Consider the following 16,457-nt stretch of genomic DNA (forward strand, 5'->3'; position numbering starts at 1 on the left):
AACACATGACATATGCAACGGTTATATATTTTTTTTTCGAGGCTAATTTTCTACGACAGCTATCATAATACTAGTTGTCACCCAGTTGTTACAATCCTCTCACAATTTACAAAAGGGAAAAAAAAAACAACTGTAGTAGTGCAGTGTTATGCCAATTGGCAATAAAAGCCTCTCACAAAAGGGAGAAAATAAATAGTGCGGTTTTCAATCAAAATTATTTTAAACAAATAATAGTTAATTTTTCTTTTTTCTAAAACTTTAAAAGAGGGTGTAGTGGTTTATACCGCGTGACATGTGCAACAGTTATATAATTATTTTTTTCAAATACAGTGATCAAAAAATTATTTAATAAAGCGAAAAAAATAAAACTTATACCTGCATGACGTAACTGCTAACAATCAAAGACCTTGCGGGGCTGAGGCAGTCAAGAAGACGGACAATCTGCTCACCATGTTCCTCAACAAACATCCCGACGAAGCCGAAATCTAAATCGGCCGTCTGCAATTTAGCGGACACGATGATACCAAATTGTACAACTTCACCACAATACTTGAAATGAATAAGATTAGCTGCAACAATTGTTAAGCTTAACAAATCAACACATTTGTCCACAACAAGCGTCTTCAATGTGTTGGATTCAATCACATAATCTGTTTCATCAAAACACTTAGACAAACTTAAATATTCGATTTTCGGACAACTTAGCAACAATCTCCTAAGGGTCGATACGTCTTCTATGCTAACCCACGTCAAAGTGACGCTTTTTAAGGTACAACCTATAGTCGTGAACTCGTCGTCCATAAATCGGCATGATACCAATTTTAAGGACTCTAAGTGGGTGTAATCATAGACAAAGTTCGGAAGATCAAATCTTTCAAGGGTTGCATCGGTTAAAGGGAGTTTGTCATCCCAACTTGGACACGAAAAATCGAGTTCTAGAGACTTGGTGTTACGTTTTAGGGCAAGCCTTACGAGTTTTTCAATTTTATCTTCCCAATTTTGAGGGTTGGAGAAAGTAAGACTAAAAGATGGGATAGGAAATTTTTCATGTAATAGCCACTTTAACCCGAACTCTAAGAAATGAAACTCTCGGATGAATTTGTGATTTTGCCCTTCAAGTTTGATATTTGAGTGTTGTTGATCGATTCCGGTGAGAGGGGTGGCAAAAAGGCGCTCCTTTATTTCGACATTAGGTATGGAATGCCACAAGTACCGCCATTGCTTTTCTAAGATGCTTGTCCAAACAGCGTCTTTGATGGGAAGAAGTGAGACAATGGTGATGATAATTGCCTCTAGGAGTAAAGAGATACTGTCTTTAAATGGGGCCATTTTCAATTCTGGGAGATAAAAAAAGTATATATTGGAGAAGAATCGGAACTAGGTAGGAGAAGGGACAAAGGAGAAAAGTAAAAATTGGAAAGGGATCCCAACTGGAGATAAGAATGGAGAAAAGAAAAAATACTTAAGATTGGAGAAGAATCGCAATTGGCCGGGTAGAATAAGGGAGAAAGGAGAAAACTAAAGGCTTGAGAGGATCACAATAGGGGAGAAGAAGGGAGAAGAAGAGAGGGATAGAATGCTTTTGGTGTAGGAAAATGGGAAGATTTAAGGAGAAATTTCTAGGAAGCAAAACGTAACTTTTGCATGTAATAATATTGAAATATCGTTATCATATCCTTGATATTGGTGATGGTTCACAACAATAAGAAAAAAAAAAAAAAAACCATGATTCGTTACTAAAAGAAAGTTGATTCTTTTACCTTTTTATTTTGGATACTATTGGATAGGATACATGCATGAATATGAATGTATGCACTGATTACAGGGTTTTCACACATTCATTTGATAGTAATAGCATGGATAAGATGAGCTTAGCATTATTGGAGTATTCATAATTCAAAGAATAATGTCTACAATTTAATTGATTCATAAAGATAGCCAACTATTTCTATGATTTCTTTCCATTATGGTTTGATGACAATTTTTTAAGGTTTTAATGGGCTTGGTAGTTATCTATTTCCAACCAAAACAAATTATTGAAATTTTAAGAACTTCTAAAAAGTTAAGATTTTTGAGAAAAAAGAAGAAGATTGAATTATAATGTAACGAAATTATATGAAAGTTAAAATTTAATTCTAACACATGAAGTTCAGATTAAATTTTACCGAAGTAAAGAATCAAATTCCAAGAACTGAAAAAGCTAAAAATTTTGATAAACTTTTAATTAGAAGTTAGTTGATAAGATTCAATGTTAACAAACTCGTAAAAGTTAAGATTCTATTTCAAAGATCCTTTATTAGAGGTTAAGATTCGATATAAACTTACTCATAGAAGTTAAGGTTTGATTTTGATAAACTTACAGAAATTAAGATTCAATTTTCACGAACTCATAAAAAGTTATGATTTGATTTTAATAAACTTAATAATCTTTTAGAGGTTAAGATTCAAGTTTAACGAACTATTAAAAAGTTTAAATTAAATGGGAACGAATCTTTAAAAGTTACTATTAGAGATGTTGAAACTCGTTGTTACTATTAGATTATTGGAATTGAAACTAGTTACAAGATCTATGACTTCGTGGATCTAAGTTCGTTGAACTAATAGATCTTCTGATCATTTATTATACACATGAATGTTGTCGTATATATGTTAGTTTGTTACGTGCAATATATGCATTTAACAAGGATGTGATGAGATGATCCATGATTTAATGAACTTTTAGAAGTTAAGCAAGATTCATATTTAAATTAATTTAGTGGCGGAACTGTATAAGTTGAGATCGATTCAAGTTTAAACATCATTTAATAGTTAAGATTTTGACGTAATGGACTTTAAAAGCTTATGGCTAGATCGAGATGTTTGTTGAAATTTGTCGTTGCTAATTTAGTATTTTAACGGAAACTAGCTAGTTACCTAAAAATAAGGTAAACTTTATGATTGACGTAAATCTAATAATGTTAAACATACCGGCTTTTCCATTAATTACACATACAAGTAGAAGATTTGTTGTATACTACGTACGTGTAATTTATGCTGCTATAGGAATGAAGTAATCCGTGAATATTAAGAATAATTTTTAATTTTAAAGACTGGTTGGAAGATGCAACTCTTTTCGTGGAACTATGAGTTGTAATTCAAACTTTATGCCCATATAAAAGGTGTGCCTAATTGAAGGACCGGCTATGGCTATGCATGTTCTATGCTCCTCTCCTATATGGGGAGAGACTCTGGCCATCCTTTCCTATCTAAAGTGGATCAAACTAGAAGAAATACAACAAGGGATCATTAAATCAAATTGTTCTAGAGTTGTTAAGGGTTTCAATATCATTCCTCGTCGTGGGATGATTTAACTAATGCATATGCTGAATGCAAGGAGTTACGCTAGGAGCAAGGAGGGCTATCCTTAAACTAAGGGAAGATGCACATTAAACTAAGGGGAGATGCACCAAGTGCATGAAGTTGACTAGACAGCAATCTAAGCTCTTTTGTAACATGAGGCATGCCTAGTTAGAAATTTAATCCACCCACTAGCTAAAAATTAAGCCACTTGAACAGCTGAACATATTTAAACCAAATATTTGCTTGGTGGAGTATGTGGGGATCTCACCTTGTAATTTGAGGTTACAAGTTCGAGCTCCACCAACAACAACATTTATTTGGGCATATTTATGTTAGTACCTTCAACATTTTACATTACTTTTATTCTTCTCATAACCTCAGAATTAATTAATTGGATCTCCTTTACTTTACAATTTTATCCAACTTCATACAAAATCTTGATTCAGAAAATCCTCAATGATTCCCACTCAATATAATTGTTGAGCTAGTTAATTAACCAAAAAAAAAAAATCTTTTCATTGTAGTGTATACAAATTACTTCCTCGTCTCTTTTCTATGGTTACACTTTGATTTTCACGGTCTTCATCAGTGTACATATTTGAGCATATACAAATTCAACAAATTTGATTAAATATACTAAACAATAAATTGATATTTTGAAAATTCATTACAATATACGAATTGATCTAACAACATCCCACATGATATAGTTTCGACTTTTATAGTCAAACTTTATTTTAAACTAAGGTAAAAATGTAACATAGAAAAAAAAAAAACCAGAGGGATTACAACTTCTGACGTTCGTTTAGCATATGGTGAATCTTTATGAAATTAATTAAACTAGATAGTCCTAAAAATTCACGTATTACCAATTCATTCTAGTTAGCATATAATAATGGAAAAGCCTGTTCGTTTAACATACATAGAATCACGCCAATCATGAATTTTTTTTAGGTCATTAGTTTGCCTTCCGATCCATTATGTAGCAACGACAAATTTTAACATATATATATAGTTAACTTTTAAAGATTCAATTCGTTAAAACTAAATATCTACTTCTAAAAGTTCGTATAAATTAAATCTTCACTTCTAAGTTATAAGTTCACTAAAATCATATTTTATTTACTTTTTTATAATCTTAAATTTTAGAAGTCCGTTAAATTTTTAAATCTCAAGTACTTCTACAAATTCATTAAAATAAAATCTTACAAACGTTTTCATGAGTTCGTTAAAATTTAATCTCAACCGCTAACAATTCATTAAATTAGTTAAAATAAAATCTTAACTATCTATAAGTTCGTGAATATTAAATCTTAATTTATATAGGTTCATATCAAAATGAAATATTTTAATTAAATTTCTATGAGTTCTTTAAAATTGAATCTTAACCACTTAAAGTTTGTTAAAATAAAATCTTAAATTTTATGAGTTCCTTAACATATTGAATCTTGACTTCTAATTAAAAGTTTATCGAAAATATGGAGTAACTTTTTATAGGTTCTTGAAAATTTATTATTTACTTCGGTAAAATTAAATCTTAAGTTCTCTTGTTAGAACCAAATTTTAACTTTTATAAGTTCGTTATATTATAATTCAATTTCAACTTAAAATTCCTTAAAATTTCAATAACTTTTTTTCTTTTTTTTTTTTTTTTTTTTTTTTTTTTTTGCGATGGATTATTATTAATAGCGTGCCAAGCCCATTAACCTAACAAAATTTGTCATCAAACCATAATGGAAATAAATCATAGTGACAATTCATTATTTTTATGAATCAGTAAAATCATAGATTATTCACAGTCATTATTCGTTACATTATAAACACTCCAATAATACTAAGCACTTATCCATGCTAATATTATCTAATGAAAGTGATTGTAATCAGTGTATACATTCATATATCCAATCCAATAGCATCCAAAAAAAAAAAGGTAAAAGATTAAAGATATCAGCTTTCCTTTTGGTAACGAATCATGGTTGGTTTTTTTTTTTTTTTTTCCCTTCTTATTGTTGTGAACCATTACCAAAATCAAGAATATGATATTTAAAAATTACTTGCAAATGAATCATGATTTTATCACACACTTTTTTTTTTTCTTTTTTCTTTTTTTTTTTTTAAGGGTGGTTTTATTTCTCTCTTATTGTTATGAAACATCACCAATATCAAGGATATGATATTTCAATATTACATGCAGAAGATACATTTTGCTTCCTATAAATTGCTCCTTAAATCTTCCCATTGTCCTACACCAAAAGCATTCTATTCCTCTCTTTTTCTTCCCTTCTTCTCTCCAATTGCGATTCCTCTCAAATCTTTAGTCTTCTCTTTTATCCCCTCCTTTCCTCGATTGCAATTCCTCTCTAATTTTTAGTTTCCTCCTTTCTCCCTTTTCCCTAGTTCCGTTTTTTTTTCATCAACTTTAGTTTTTATATCTCCCTGAAAATGGCCTCCTTTGAAAACCGTATCTCTTTACTCCCGGAGGCAATTCTAGTCACCATTATTTCACTTCTTCCCATCAAAGACGCCGTTAGGACAAGCATCTTAGCAAAGAAGTGGCGGTACATGTGGAAACAGTTGCGTTCCCATCCTGATGTCGAAATAAACGAGCGCCTTTTTGCCACCCCTCTCACAAATATTGATCCACAACACCCAAACTTCGAAGTTGAAAGGCAAAATCTCAAATCCAACCAAGAGTTTCATTGCTTAGAGTTCGGGTTAAAGTGGCTATTAAATGAAAATTTTCCTATCTCATCTTTTAGCCTTACTTTCTCCAACCCTCAAAATTGGGAAGTTAAAATTGTGGAACTCATAAGGCTTGCCCTTAACCGTAACACCAAGTCTCTAGAACTCGATTTTTCGTGTCCAAGTTTTGAAGACAAACTCCCTATAAATATAACAACTGAAAGGTTTGATCTTCCGGACTTTGTCTATAATTACACCCTCTTAGAGTCCTTAAAATTGGTGTCATGCGGAATTATTATAGACGAAGATTTCACAATTATCGGTCAAAATTTAAAAAGTGTCACTTTGGCGTGGGTTAGAATACAAGACGTATCGACCCTTGAGAGATTGTTGCTAAGTTGTCCGAAAGTCGAATACTTAAGTTTGTCAAAGTGTTTTGGTGCAACAGATTTTGTGATTGAATCCAACACTTTGAAGACGTTTGTCGTGGACAAATGTGTTAATTTGTTAAGCTTAACAATTCTTGCACCTAATCTTATACATTTCAAGTATTGTGGTGAAGTTGTACAATTCGGTATCATCGTGTTTGCTAAATTGCAGACGGCCGATTTAGATTTCGGCTTCTTCGACATGTTTGATGATGAACATGGTGAGAAGATTGTCCATCTTCTTGACTGCCTCAGCCCCGCAAGGTCTTTGGTTGTAAGCAGTTACGTCATGCAGGTATAAGTTTTAATTTTATTTCGCTTTATTAAATGATTTTTTTTTTTTTTTTATCATTGTAATTGAATAAAAAATTATTTAATTGTTGCATATGTCACACGGCATAACCCACTGTAACTTCTTTTAAATTATCAGGAAAATAAGAAACATTATAATTAATTTTAAACAATAATTTCGATTGAAAACCGCCCTATTTTTCCCCTTTTATGAGAGGTTTTATTTCCAATTGGCGTGAATAGAATAAAACATTATTATTATTTTTAAACAGTAATTCCAATTGAAAATCGTCCTATTTTCCCCCTCTTGTGAGAGGTTTTATTGCCAATTGGTGGATACAACTGTATTTTTTTTTCCTTTTTTGAATTGTTAGAGGAGTGTACCTCCAAAATGACAACTGTTATGATGACAGTTGTCTTAGAAAATTAGATTAGCCTTGAAAAAAGTTATGTATAACCGTTGCATATGCCATGTGACTAATTCTGATTTAAATTTCATCGGTTTTTAAAGTATGCTTTTATGCATTTTTGTGAGCATGATACACCTAAAATGTGAAATGAATTGTACTCTATCCATTTGATAATAAAGCGTCTAATTCTATTTTATGATCAAATTTTTAAATTTTGACCCCAACATATACTATGCATAATCATGTGACATCTCATTAAAAACGTCTTAATATTAAGATACTGGGTTATTTTTTTGATAATATGATTTATATGTAATTAAATATATTGAGGGTTACAATCCTGTCTTGAAAACAATTTATTAAAAAAAAAAAAAAAAAAAAAAACCACTCCGTATTATTATGTTATGGAGGGTGTAACGTCATCTTATAACTTGTGTATTTTACATTATTACTTTTGCAATTTATTTTTTGTCAACTTTTATTCAGTTAGTTGTTTATTTTATGTGGAGTAATTAACTTAATTAAAATTCTACCATGAAGGTACTTCCTCTATCAGAAGTAAGCCTTAGGAAAAACCAAGTGAGAAGCCTAACAATTAAAACTGCTTTTCATGAATTGGAATTCGAGGGTATACGTATCTTGTTAGATAATTCCCCTTTGCTGGAGGAACTCCGATTCGAGCATGGTAAACACATCATTTTCGAGGTAATGTTACATCAGCTCTCAATTAATTAGTCAATTATCAAAGACTTAATTCAAAATTAATAGTCACATATATTTGAAATATGAGGATACAATTTCTAATGTTAGGTTTTAATTTGATGGTTTAAATTAATTTTGTCGAACAGGAAGATATGGCGGACTTGGGCTACTACGCGCCTTCGAGCCCTTCAACATATTGGGAAAGAGTGAAACCAAGGGCACGAGGATGTGTACCAAAGACATTGAAAGTTGTGGAGATGATAGGGTTTCAAGGAACACCAAATGAAAATAATCTGTTAACTTATTTGCTTAAATATGCAGGTGCAGGTGCCTTACAAAAACTCTTAAGGGCTGCTAATTGTTGGGATATTGATTCAAACGTTAGTTTGTTAGTCAATGTATGGCACACTTAGTGGCTAAGTTTTAGGATTAGTTGATTTTAATATTTATCTTCTTATTAGAATTATTTGTGGGTCAAAGTACGTGATTTCAGTTAGTAGAGTTTGTTAGTGGGATTGTATTAGTGGCCCTTGATTTATTGATCATGATAGATCATGGGTTTAATGGGTCCTATTTTTAAGGTCTTATTGTTATCCTTTCTAGCTATATATTCAACCATATGTACGTGAGAATTAGAGAGTGTGTGATATTAATAACAGTGTGTGAGTATGTGTTGCTTCATATTATTGTTTTCTCTTTCTGAGTGTTAGCTTCTACACTAATCAAATGGGAGTGGATTTTGCTATCTGCATAAAAGATTTTTTCGCGGAACAGAAATTGAAATTTAAGGTACAAGTTATCTCTCAAGATGGTGTCATCTACGAAGGGACGCCAGTGAAAGAAGATGTTCAAGTTACCTGATTCTTGCTCCATCAATAACCTGCGTGAAATCGTCGAAAATGGTTCAAGTTATTATAAACTCCGAGAACTTCAATTCGTAGTAGTATTATAATATCAGTAACTTTGTGTACTCGTTAGTAGTAATCAGTTTGAAGACTTTGTCAAATTTAATTTTTATGTACTAGTACTTGATGTTTCATTTTTTTTTTTTTTCAAACGATTCCTTATGATGATTTATGTTAGTCAATTCCAAATCATTAAGGGGCTAAACCGCTAAAGTTTATTGTTGCTAATGGTGTTGGTATTTGCTCTCAACGTGTTGAGTCCTTAATAGTTAAGAGAATTATCACAGAATGCTAAAATATCTTAATTAACTTCATCCTGCATATATTTGCTGCAAGTTCGCGTACAAGTTTGTTACATATTGTTGATCAACTGAATGAAAGGGCTTGTAAAAATTCTCAGTTAATTAATTCATTGCCTTAATTCTATGGTATGTTGTAGCAATATTTCAGAAAAGACCAATATTGATGTTCGTGGATCGTTGGCTGTCAACAACTTCGTTGACATAGTTAAAGCTAATTAAAGTTCTGATGAACCACGTGGGCCATACTAAAAAAAAACTACTACACACTTTTTCTTTCAAGTTTTCATGTCCTCCACACTGATTCACGTTTTTCTACTTCTAAATTTCTCTCTCTAACAAACCACTCAAGCCTCCTCCTCTAACCCATTCTTTGTCTTCTCCTTCATTCTCTTACTTTAACTACTAACAATGCGAATTTGGGAAAATCGTTGCCTATGATATGTAGCCTCAATTTACACAATGTTCGTTTATTATGTTAATAAAAGTGGTTGTATGTAATATATTCAGTTCAAGTTTATCTGGGAGCAATTTTTTTTTTTTTTTTTTGGTTAACAAGGTAAATAAATTAATTAAGACCCATCAAGGCTCAAAGTGGTAGCAATACCAGAAGCAGTAGCAGTTATGGGATCTAGGAGTTCAGCATAATTAAAGTTTACAATCATTGGTTGCATACATAACATATTAATAATACCCACATCCAAGCTTTGAATACTAGAGCTATCAGGGAAGGGGTTAGCAGCTAGCTTCCACAGCACCTCATGCCTACCAGGCACCAGACCAGCTTGGGACGCTCTAAAGAGTGACACATTATATATGTTGTGTACTTATGTTACGTTATAATAATATAAAGTTAAAATAAAAAAAAATAAAAAATAAAAAAATTGTAAAACAAGCTGGAGGATTTATATTTCAAGTATGGCTCTTGGATAAAGGTTTTAGTGAACTGTGGACATAATAATAGTCTTAACATAATTTAAGTAAAACATTGAGGTTATTTAACTGAGAAACATGTTACGAAAATTTAATCTACACACTAGCTAGAAATTAAGCCACTTGAACATTTTTACGTTAGTAGTGTCATTATTGTTTTACGTTACTTTTTTTCTTTTTTAACTCTTGTTTTACATTACTTTTATTCTTCTCATAGCCTAAGAATTGACTGGATCTCCTTTACGAATTATCTAACTTCATACAAAATCTTGATTCAGAATATCATCAATGATTCCCGAAAAAACTACGACAAGCTATATATATAGGTTAGGATCCAATAAGAACCACCTTTTATGTGAGAACCCATTCCTTATGTAAGGACAAATCTCAACCATTAGATTGTATTAAATCCAACAGCTGAGATTACAATGAAGACTAAAAATTAAAGATCGACGATTTCTCTCTCCCCTTCTAGCTTCACTGCTAATTTAACAAATAAGCAAATACTTAGTTGCTAATTTAACAAATGAGAGCAAATAGTTAACTGTTCATTTGTCAAATGAGCAAACATTTCTTTAATCAACAAGCATTTCTTTGCTATTTACAAATGAGCAACCATTAGTTTGCTCATTTGTCAAATAATCAAATAATTAGTTACTCATTTGTAAAATAAGCAAACATTTATTTGATCATTTAATTTGGGAAATGAGCAATCAATTTTATATCATTTAGCAAATGAGCAAATAATTAGTTGTTCATTTGTCAAATGAGCAAATACTTAGTTGCTAATATCACAAATAAGCAAAAACTTAGTTGCTCATTTGTCAAATGAGCAAAGATTTCTATAATAATTCATTAAATCAAAAGCATTTCTTTGCTCATTTGTGAAATGAGCAACCATTAGTTTGCTCATTTGTCAAATAAGCAAATAATTGGTTACTCATTTGAAAAATAAGCAAACATTTCTTTGATCATTTGGAAAATAAGCAATCAAGTTTTTGCTCATTTAGCAAATGAGCTAATAATTAGTTGCTCATTTGTCAAATGAGCAAACAAACACTTAGTTGCTAATTTAACAAATGAGCCCTTAGTTGATCATTTGTCAAATGAACAAACATCTCAAACGGAAATTAATTGAAAATCGCCAAAAATCGCAAAAAAATTGACGAAAATCTTAATTAATGAAGAATTCAATTGACGAAAACCTTAATTAATCAAACTAAAATCAACAAAAATCAAATTTCAATCAATGAAAATCAAACTAAAATAAACGAAAATCGCCTTGACAAAGAATCAATGAAGTTTCAGGAAGAATTGATGAAGAATCAAAGCAAATAGCAGTAAGAAAGAGAGCAAAGAAATTGAGGGAGGAGAGAGAAAATGGCGCGTCAAATGAAGGAGGAGAAAGAAAACGCTAGCTGGAAAATTGAATTTGAAATTATGTTTGATTGGGATAAATTGTAGCCATTAGATGCAATTGATCGAACGGTTGTAATATGTCCTCACATATGGTACTCACATAAGGGATGTGGTCTCATATGATCCCATTTCATATATATATATATATATATATATATATATATATATATATATATATATATATATATATATATATATATATATATATATATATATATATATATATATATATATATTATTCCTTAGCTTGTCTCTTTTCAATATTATGGTAACATTTTGATTTTCACGCTCTTCATCAGTGTACATATTTGAGCACATATGAATTCAACAAATTTGATTAAAAATAATAAACAATTGATATTTTGAAAATTCATAACAATACGATTTGACCTAACATCCCACATGATATGGTTTTGACTTCTATAGTCAATGTTTATTTTAAACCAAGATCAAAATGAAAAAAAAAAAAAAAGGGGGGGATTACAACTCCTGAAATATAGTCTTTAAGAAATTAAGTAAACTAGATAGTCCTAAAAATTCACATATTACCAATTCATTTTTGTAAGCATATAATAACGGAAAAACAAGTTTGTTTAACATACATAGAGTCATGCCAATCATGAATTTTGTTTTTTAGGTGATTAGTTTGCCTTCTGATAATCCAGTATATGTAGCAACAACTAATTTTTACGTATATAGTAAGCTTTTAAAGATTTGTTAAAACTAAATCTCTATTTCTAAAAGTTCGTTAAAATTAAATCTTAACTTATAAATTAAAAGTTCATTAAAATCAGATCTTATCTACTTTTGAGTTCGTTAAAAATGAATTCGTTTAAAAATGAATTCATTAAAATCTCAATTTTAACTTTTACAAATTCGTTAAAATCAAAGCTTACAAATGTTTTCATCAGGTCACTAAAATTGAATCTCAACTGCTAACAATTAAATCTTAATTTATATTGGTTTATCAAAATGAAATCTTAATCAATTAAACTTCTACGAGTTCATTTAAATCGAATCTTAATCACTTAAAGTTCATTAAAATAGAATCCAAAATTTATGAGTTCATTAACATATTGAATCTTAACTTCTAGTTAAAAGTTGGGTTTTTTGTCAAAAACTACCTATTAAAAGCCATTATTTTTGTGAGAAACTACCTAATAAAAAAAAAATGTTGTAAGAAACTATTTAACTATTAATGAAAAGACTACCCTTCACTGGATTTTCAACGTTGACTAATTTTTTCCATGTTGACCACCCACTTGCCGATCACGTGATCTTTTTAAACATTTTTTTTCACTCCCCACCAACAATGCCACATGCCTTATCACCGTTCCATCACCATACGGATTTGACCCACCACCACAGCACCCGAACCCGCCTCAAAACACCCCTGCCAAAACCACCACCACATCACCTGAACCCGCCTCAAAACATCCCCAAAAGGCCAAAACCAACACAAGCCCTCATATGACCGGATATAAGGATGAAGCGGGGATGTGATTGGGCACCAATTTGGGGAGATAAAATGGTGAAATTTGGTTAATTCACCGATTTGGGCACCGGCCGAGGGTGGTCAATGTCGGAGAAATTAGTCAAAGACGAAAATCCTACGAATAATAATTTTTTACAACATTATTTGTTTTAATAGGGATAGTTTCTTACAAGAATTTTATTTTAATAGATAGTTTCTTACAATATTATTTTATTAGGTAGTTTCTCATAAAAAATAGTTTTTAAAGGTTGTTTCTGACAAAAAAACCTTGAAAGTTTATTAAAAATATAGAGTAACTTTATATGGGTTGTTGAAAATTTATTCTTTACTTCGGTAAAATTAATCTTAACTTTGGGCCTGTTCTGATTTACTGAAGTGGGCTGAACTGAACTGATTATAGTTGATCTGAATATTTTATGAGAAAAGGAAATTAGGAACTGAACTGAACTGATTGGAGCTTAACTGAACTGAAAATAAGCTAAAGAGAACAGACCCTTCTTTCGTTGGAGCCGAATTTTTTTTTTTTTTTTTTTTTTTTTTGCAATGGATAATTAACTGCGTGCCAAGCCCAGTAACCTAAAAAAATCATCATCAAATCATAATGGAAAGAAATAATAATGATGGTTAATTATTTTTATGAATCAATGAAATCATAGATTCATAGTCATTATTGTTTCAAAAAGAAAAAAAAAAAAAAAAAAAAAAAAAAGATTCGTAGTCATTATTAGTTACATTATAAATACTCCAATAATACTAAGCTCTTATCCATGCGATTACTATCTAATGAAAGTGTCTGTATTCAGTGCATATATTTAATCCAACAGCATCCAATAAAAAAAAAAAAAAAGGAAAAAGATTAAGATATCAACTTTCCATTTGGTAACGTTTTTTTTTTTTTTTTTTTTTTTTTTTTTTTTTTTTTTTTTTCTCTCTCTTATTGTTGTGAACCATTACCAAAATCAAGAATGAAGAATATGATATTTAAAAATTACTTGCAAATGAACCATGGTTTTATTACTCTCTTATAGTTATGAAACATCACCAATATAAAGGACGGGATGTCGTCCCAGTTTCTCATAATGAGAAACAAATTTGTTTCTCACATAGCATTTTTGTAAATAAACCAACAACTTTATTCAATTGTGGAGCCCACAGTAACGAAAAAGTTGTTGATTTATTCACAAAAATGCCTCCATGAGAAACAAATTTTGTTTATTAATATGAGAAATAGGAAATTTCCCTATAAAGGATACTCGCTCCATGTTTAATAAGTGTTACAGTTTGATTTTTTTCACTATTCACATAATGGCTTTGACTTGATTAATTTTCCAATATATAAAAAACAAATGTTATTGTATAATACATTGTTGGATTCATTATAATGTATACTTTCATAACATAAAATTTCATATGATTTTACTAATATATAATTAGATATATAAATGGTCAAAGTCGTATCTCGACATGGGTATTTGGTCAAACTGTAACACTTATCAAAACACGGAGGGAGTTTGATATTTCAATATTACATGTAAAAGCTACATTTTGCTTCTTATAAATTGCTCCTAAAATCCTCCCATTTTCCTACACCAAAAGCATTCTATCCCTCTCTTTTTCTTCTTTCTTCTCCCCAATTGCGATTCCTCTCCGGTCTCTAGTTTTCTCCTTTCTCCCTTATTCTCCCCAATTGCGATTCCTCTCTAATTTTAATTTTCTCCTTTCTCCCTTCTCCTCCCCACTTCTGATTCTTCTCTAATCCATTTTTTTTTTCATCTTCCAGAATTGAAAATGGCCCCATTTAAAGACAGTATCTCTTTACTCCCAGAGGCAATTCTCATCACCATTATTTCACTTCTTCCCATCAAAGACGCCGTTAGGACAAGCATCTTAGCAAAGAAGTGGCAGTACTTGTGGCGACAATGGCGTTCCCATCCTGATGTCGAAATAAACGAGCGCCTTTTTGCCACCCCTCTCACCAGATTTGATCCACAACACCCAAATTTCGAACTTGAAAGGAAAAGTCTCAAATCCAACCAAGAGTTACATTGCTTAGAGTTCGGGTTAAAGTGGCTATTAGATGAAAAATCTCCTATCTCATCTTTTAGCCTTACTTTCTCCAACCCTCCAAATTGGGAAGTTAAAATTGTGGAACTCATAAGGCTTGCCCTTAAACGTAACACCAAGTCTCTAGAACTCGATTTTTCGTGTCCGAGTTTTGAAGACAGACTTCCTATAACCGATATAAAAACTGAAAGGTTTGATCTTCCGAACTTTGTCTATAATTACACCCTCTTAGAGTCCTTAAAATTGGTATCATGCGGAACTATTATAGACGACGATTGCACGAATATCGGTCAAAACTTAAAAAGTGTCACTTTGGCGTGGGTTAGATTAGAAGACTTATGGGCCCTTAGGACATTGTGTCCAAGTTGTCCGAAACTCGAATATTTATGTTTGTCAAAGTGTTTTGGTGCAACAAAATATTTGATTGAATCCAACACTTTGAAGACGTTAGTCGTTGACAAATGTGTTGATTCGTTAAGCTTAACAATTCTTGCACCTAATCTTGTTCATTTCAAGTATTGTGGTGAAGTTGTAGAATTTGGTATCATCATATCCAAAAAGTTTGAGACGGCCGATTTGGATTTCGGCTGCGTCAGAATGTTTGATGATGAACATGGTGACAAGATTGCCGATCTACTTGCCTGGCTCAGCCTCGCAAGGACGTTCATTGTTGATAGTTACGTCATGCAGGTATAAGTATTGTTTTTATTTCTCTTTATAAATTAACTAGATGAAGCCTGTGCGATGCACGGATTGTTTGAATTTTTTAAAATATTTTTTATTTATTTATGTGCTAAAATTTGTTATATGCTTCCTCCGTTTTTTTTTAGTTGACACCATTTGACTTTTACACTATTCACAGACTATACTTTGACTCGCTTTTGTGATCTATAGTTACGATTAAATATAGTCATGTGGGATCTTGTTTGAATCGTCTATATGTATATTTTATTAATATCCACTTTTTATAATTTTACAATGTTGACAATTAAAGTTATTAAGCGTTAAAAACATGCGTTGACAATCTTGATAATAGAAAGGTGTCAACTAAAAAAAACAGAGGAAATATTTAGATAAAATTCCTAATATCAAAAGATAATATTTTATATTTAATTAGTTTAAACTTAAAAATCTCATTCGCCAATTTTTCTTACGTGACATTTGAATTATTTAATTCTAAAAGAAAATAATAATCTCTTATTTAATTGGCTACAACTAAAATTTATAATCTTACATGGCTCGCTAAGAAAATTAAATCCTACGTGGCTCTCTAAAAACTCGGGAAAAAAAACTTCCCTTTATATACATATTAGATTTTTAATCATTTGTAATAGAAAAAAAAAATTATAACTGCAGCATATGTCACGCAATACAACCCACGGTACCCTCTTTTAAATTATCAGGAAAAAAAAGGAAATATTATTATTATTTTTTAAAAACAATAATTACAATTGAAATCGCCCTATTTACCCCCACCCCCCCCCCTCTTT

General features: G+C 31.1%; 1 protein-coding gene across 1 annotated transcript; it reads right to left on the bottom strand.

Moving 5' to 3' along the window:
* Positions 1 to 369: 369 nt before the first annotated feature.
* LOC145575706 (putative F-box/LRR-repeat protein At5g54820) lies at positions 370 to 1,329 on the bottom strand. Its single transcript, XM_081633527.1, has one exon. It carries the CDS (start codon positions 1,327 to 1,329, stop codon positions 370 to 372), a length of 960 nt encoding a protein of 319 aa, XP_081489653.1.
* Positions 1,330 to 16,457: the final 15,128 nt, after the last annotated feature.

Source organism: Chenopodium album, chromosome 13, assembly GCF_948465745.1.
Source record: "Chenopodium album chromosome 13, dcCheAlbu1.1, whole genome shotgun sequence".
Classification (NCBI taxonomy): Eukaryota; Viridiplantae; Streptophyta; class Magnoliopsida; order Caryophyllales; family Amaranthaceae; genus Chenopodium; species Chenopodium album.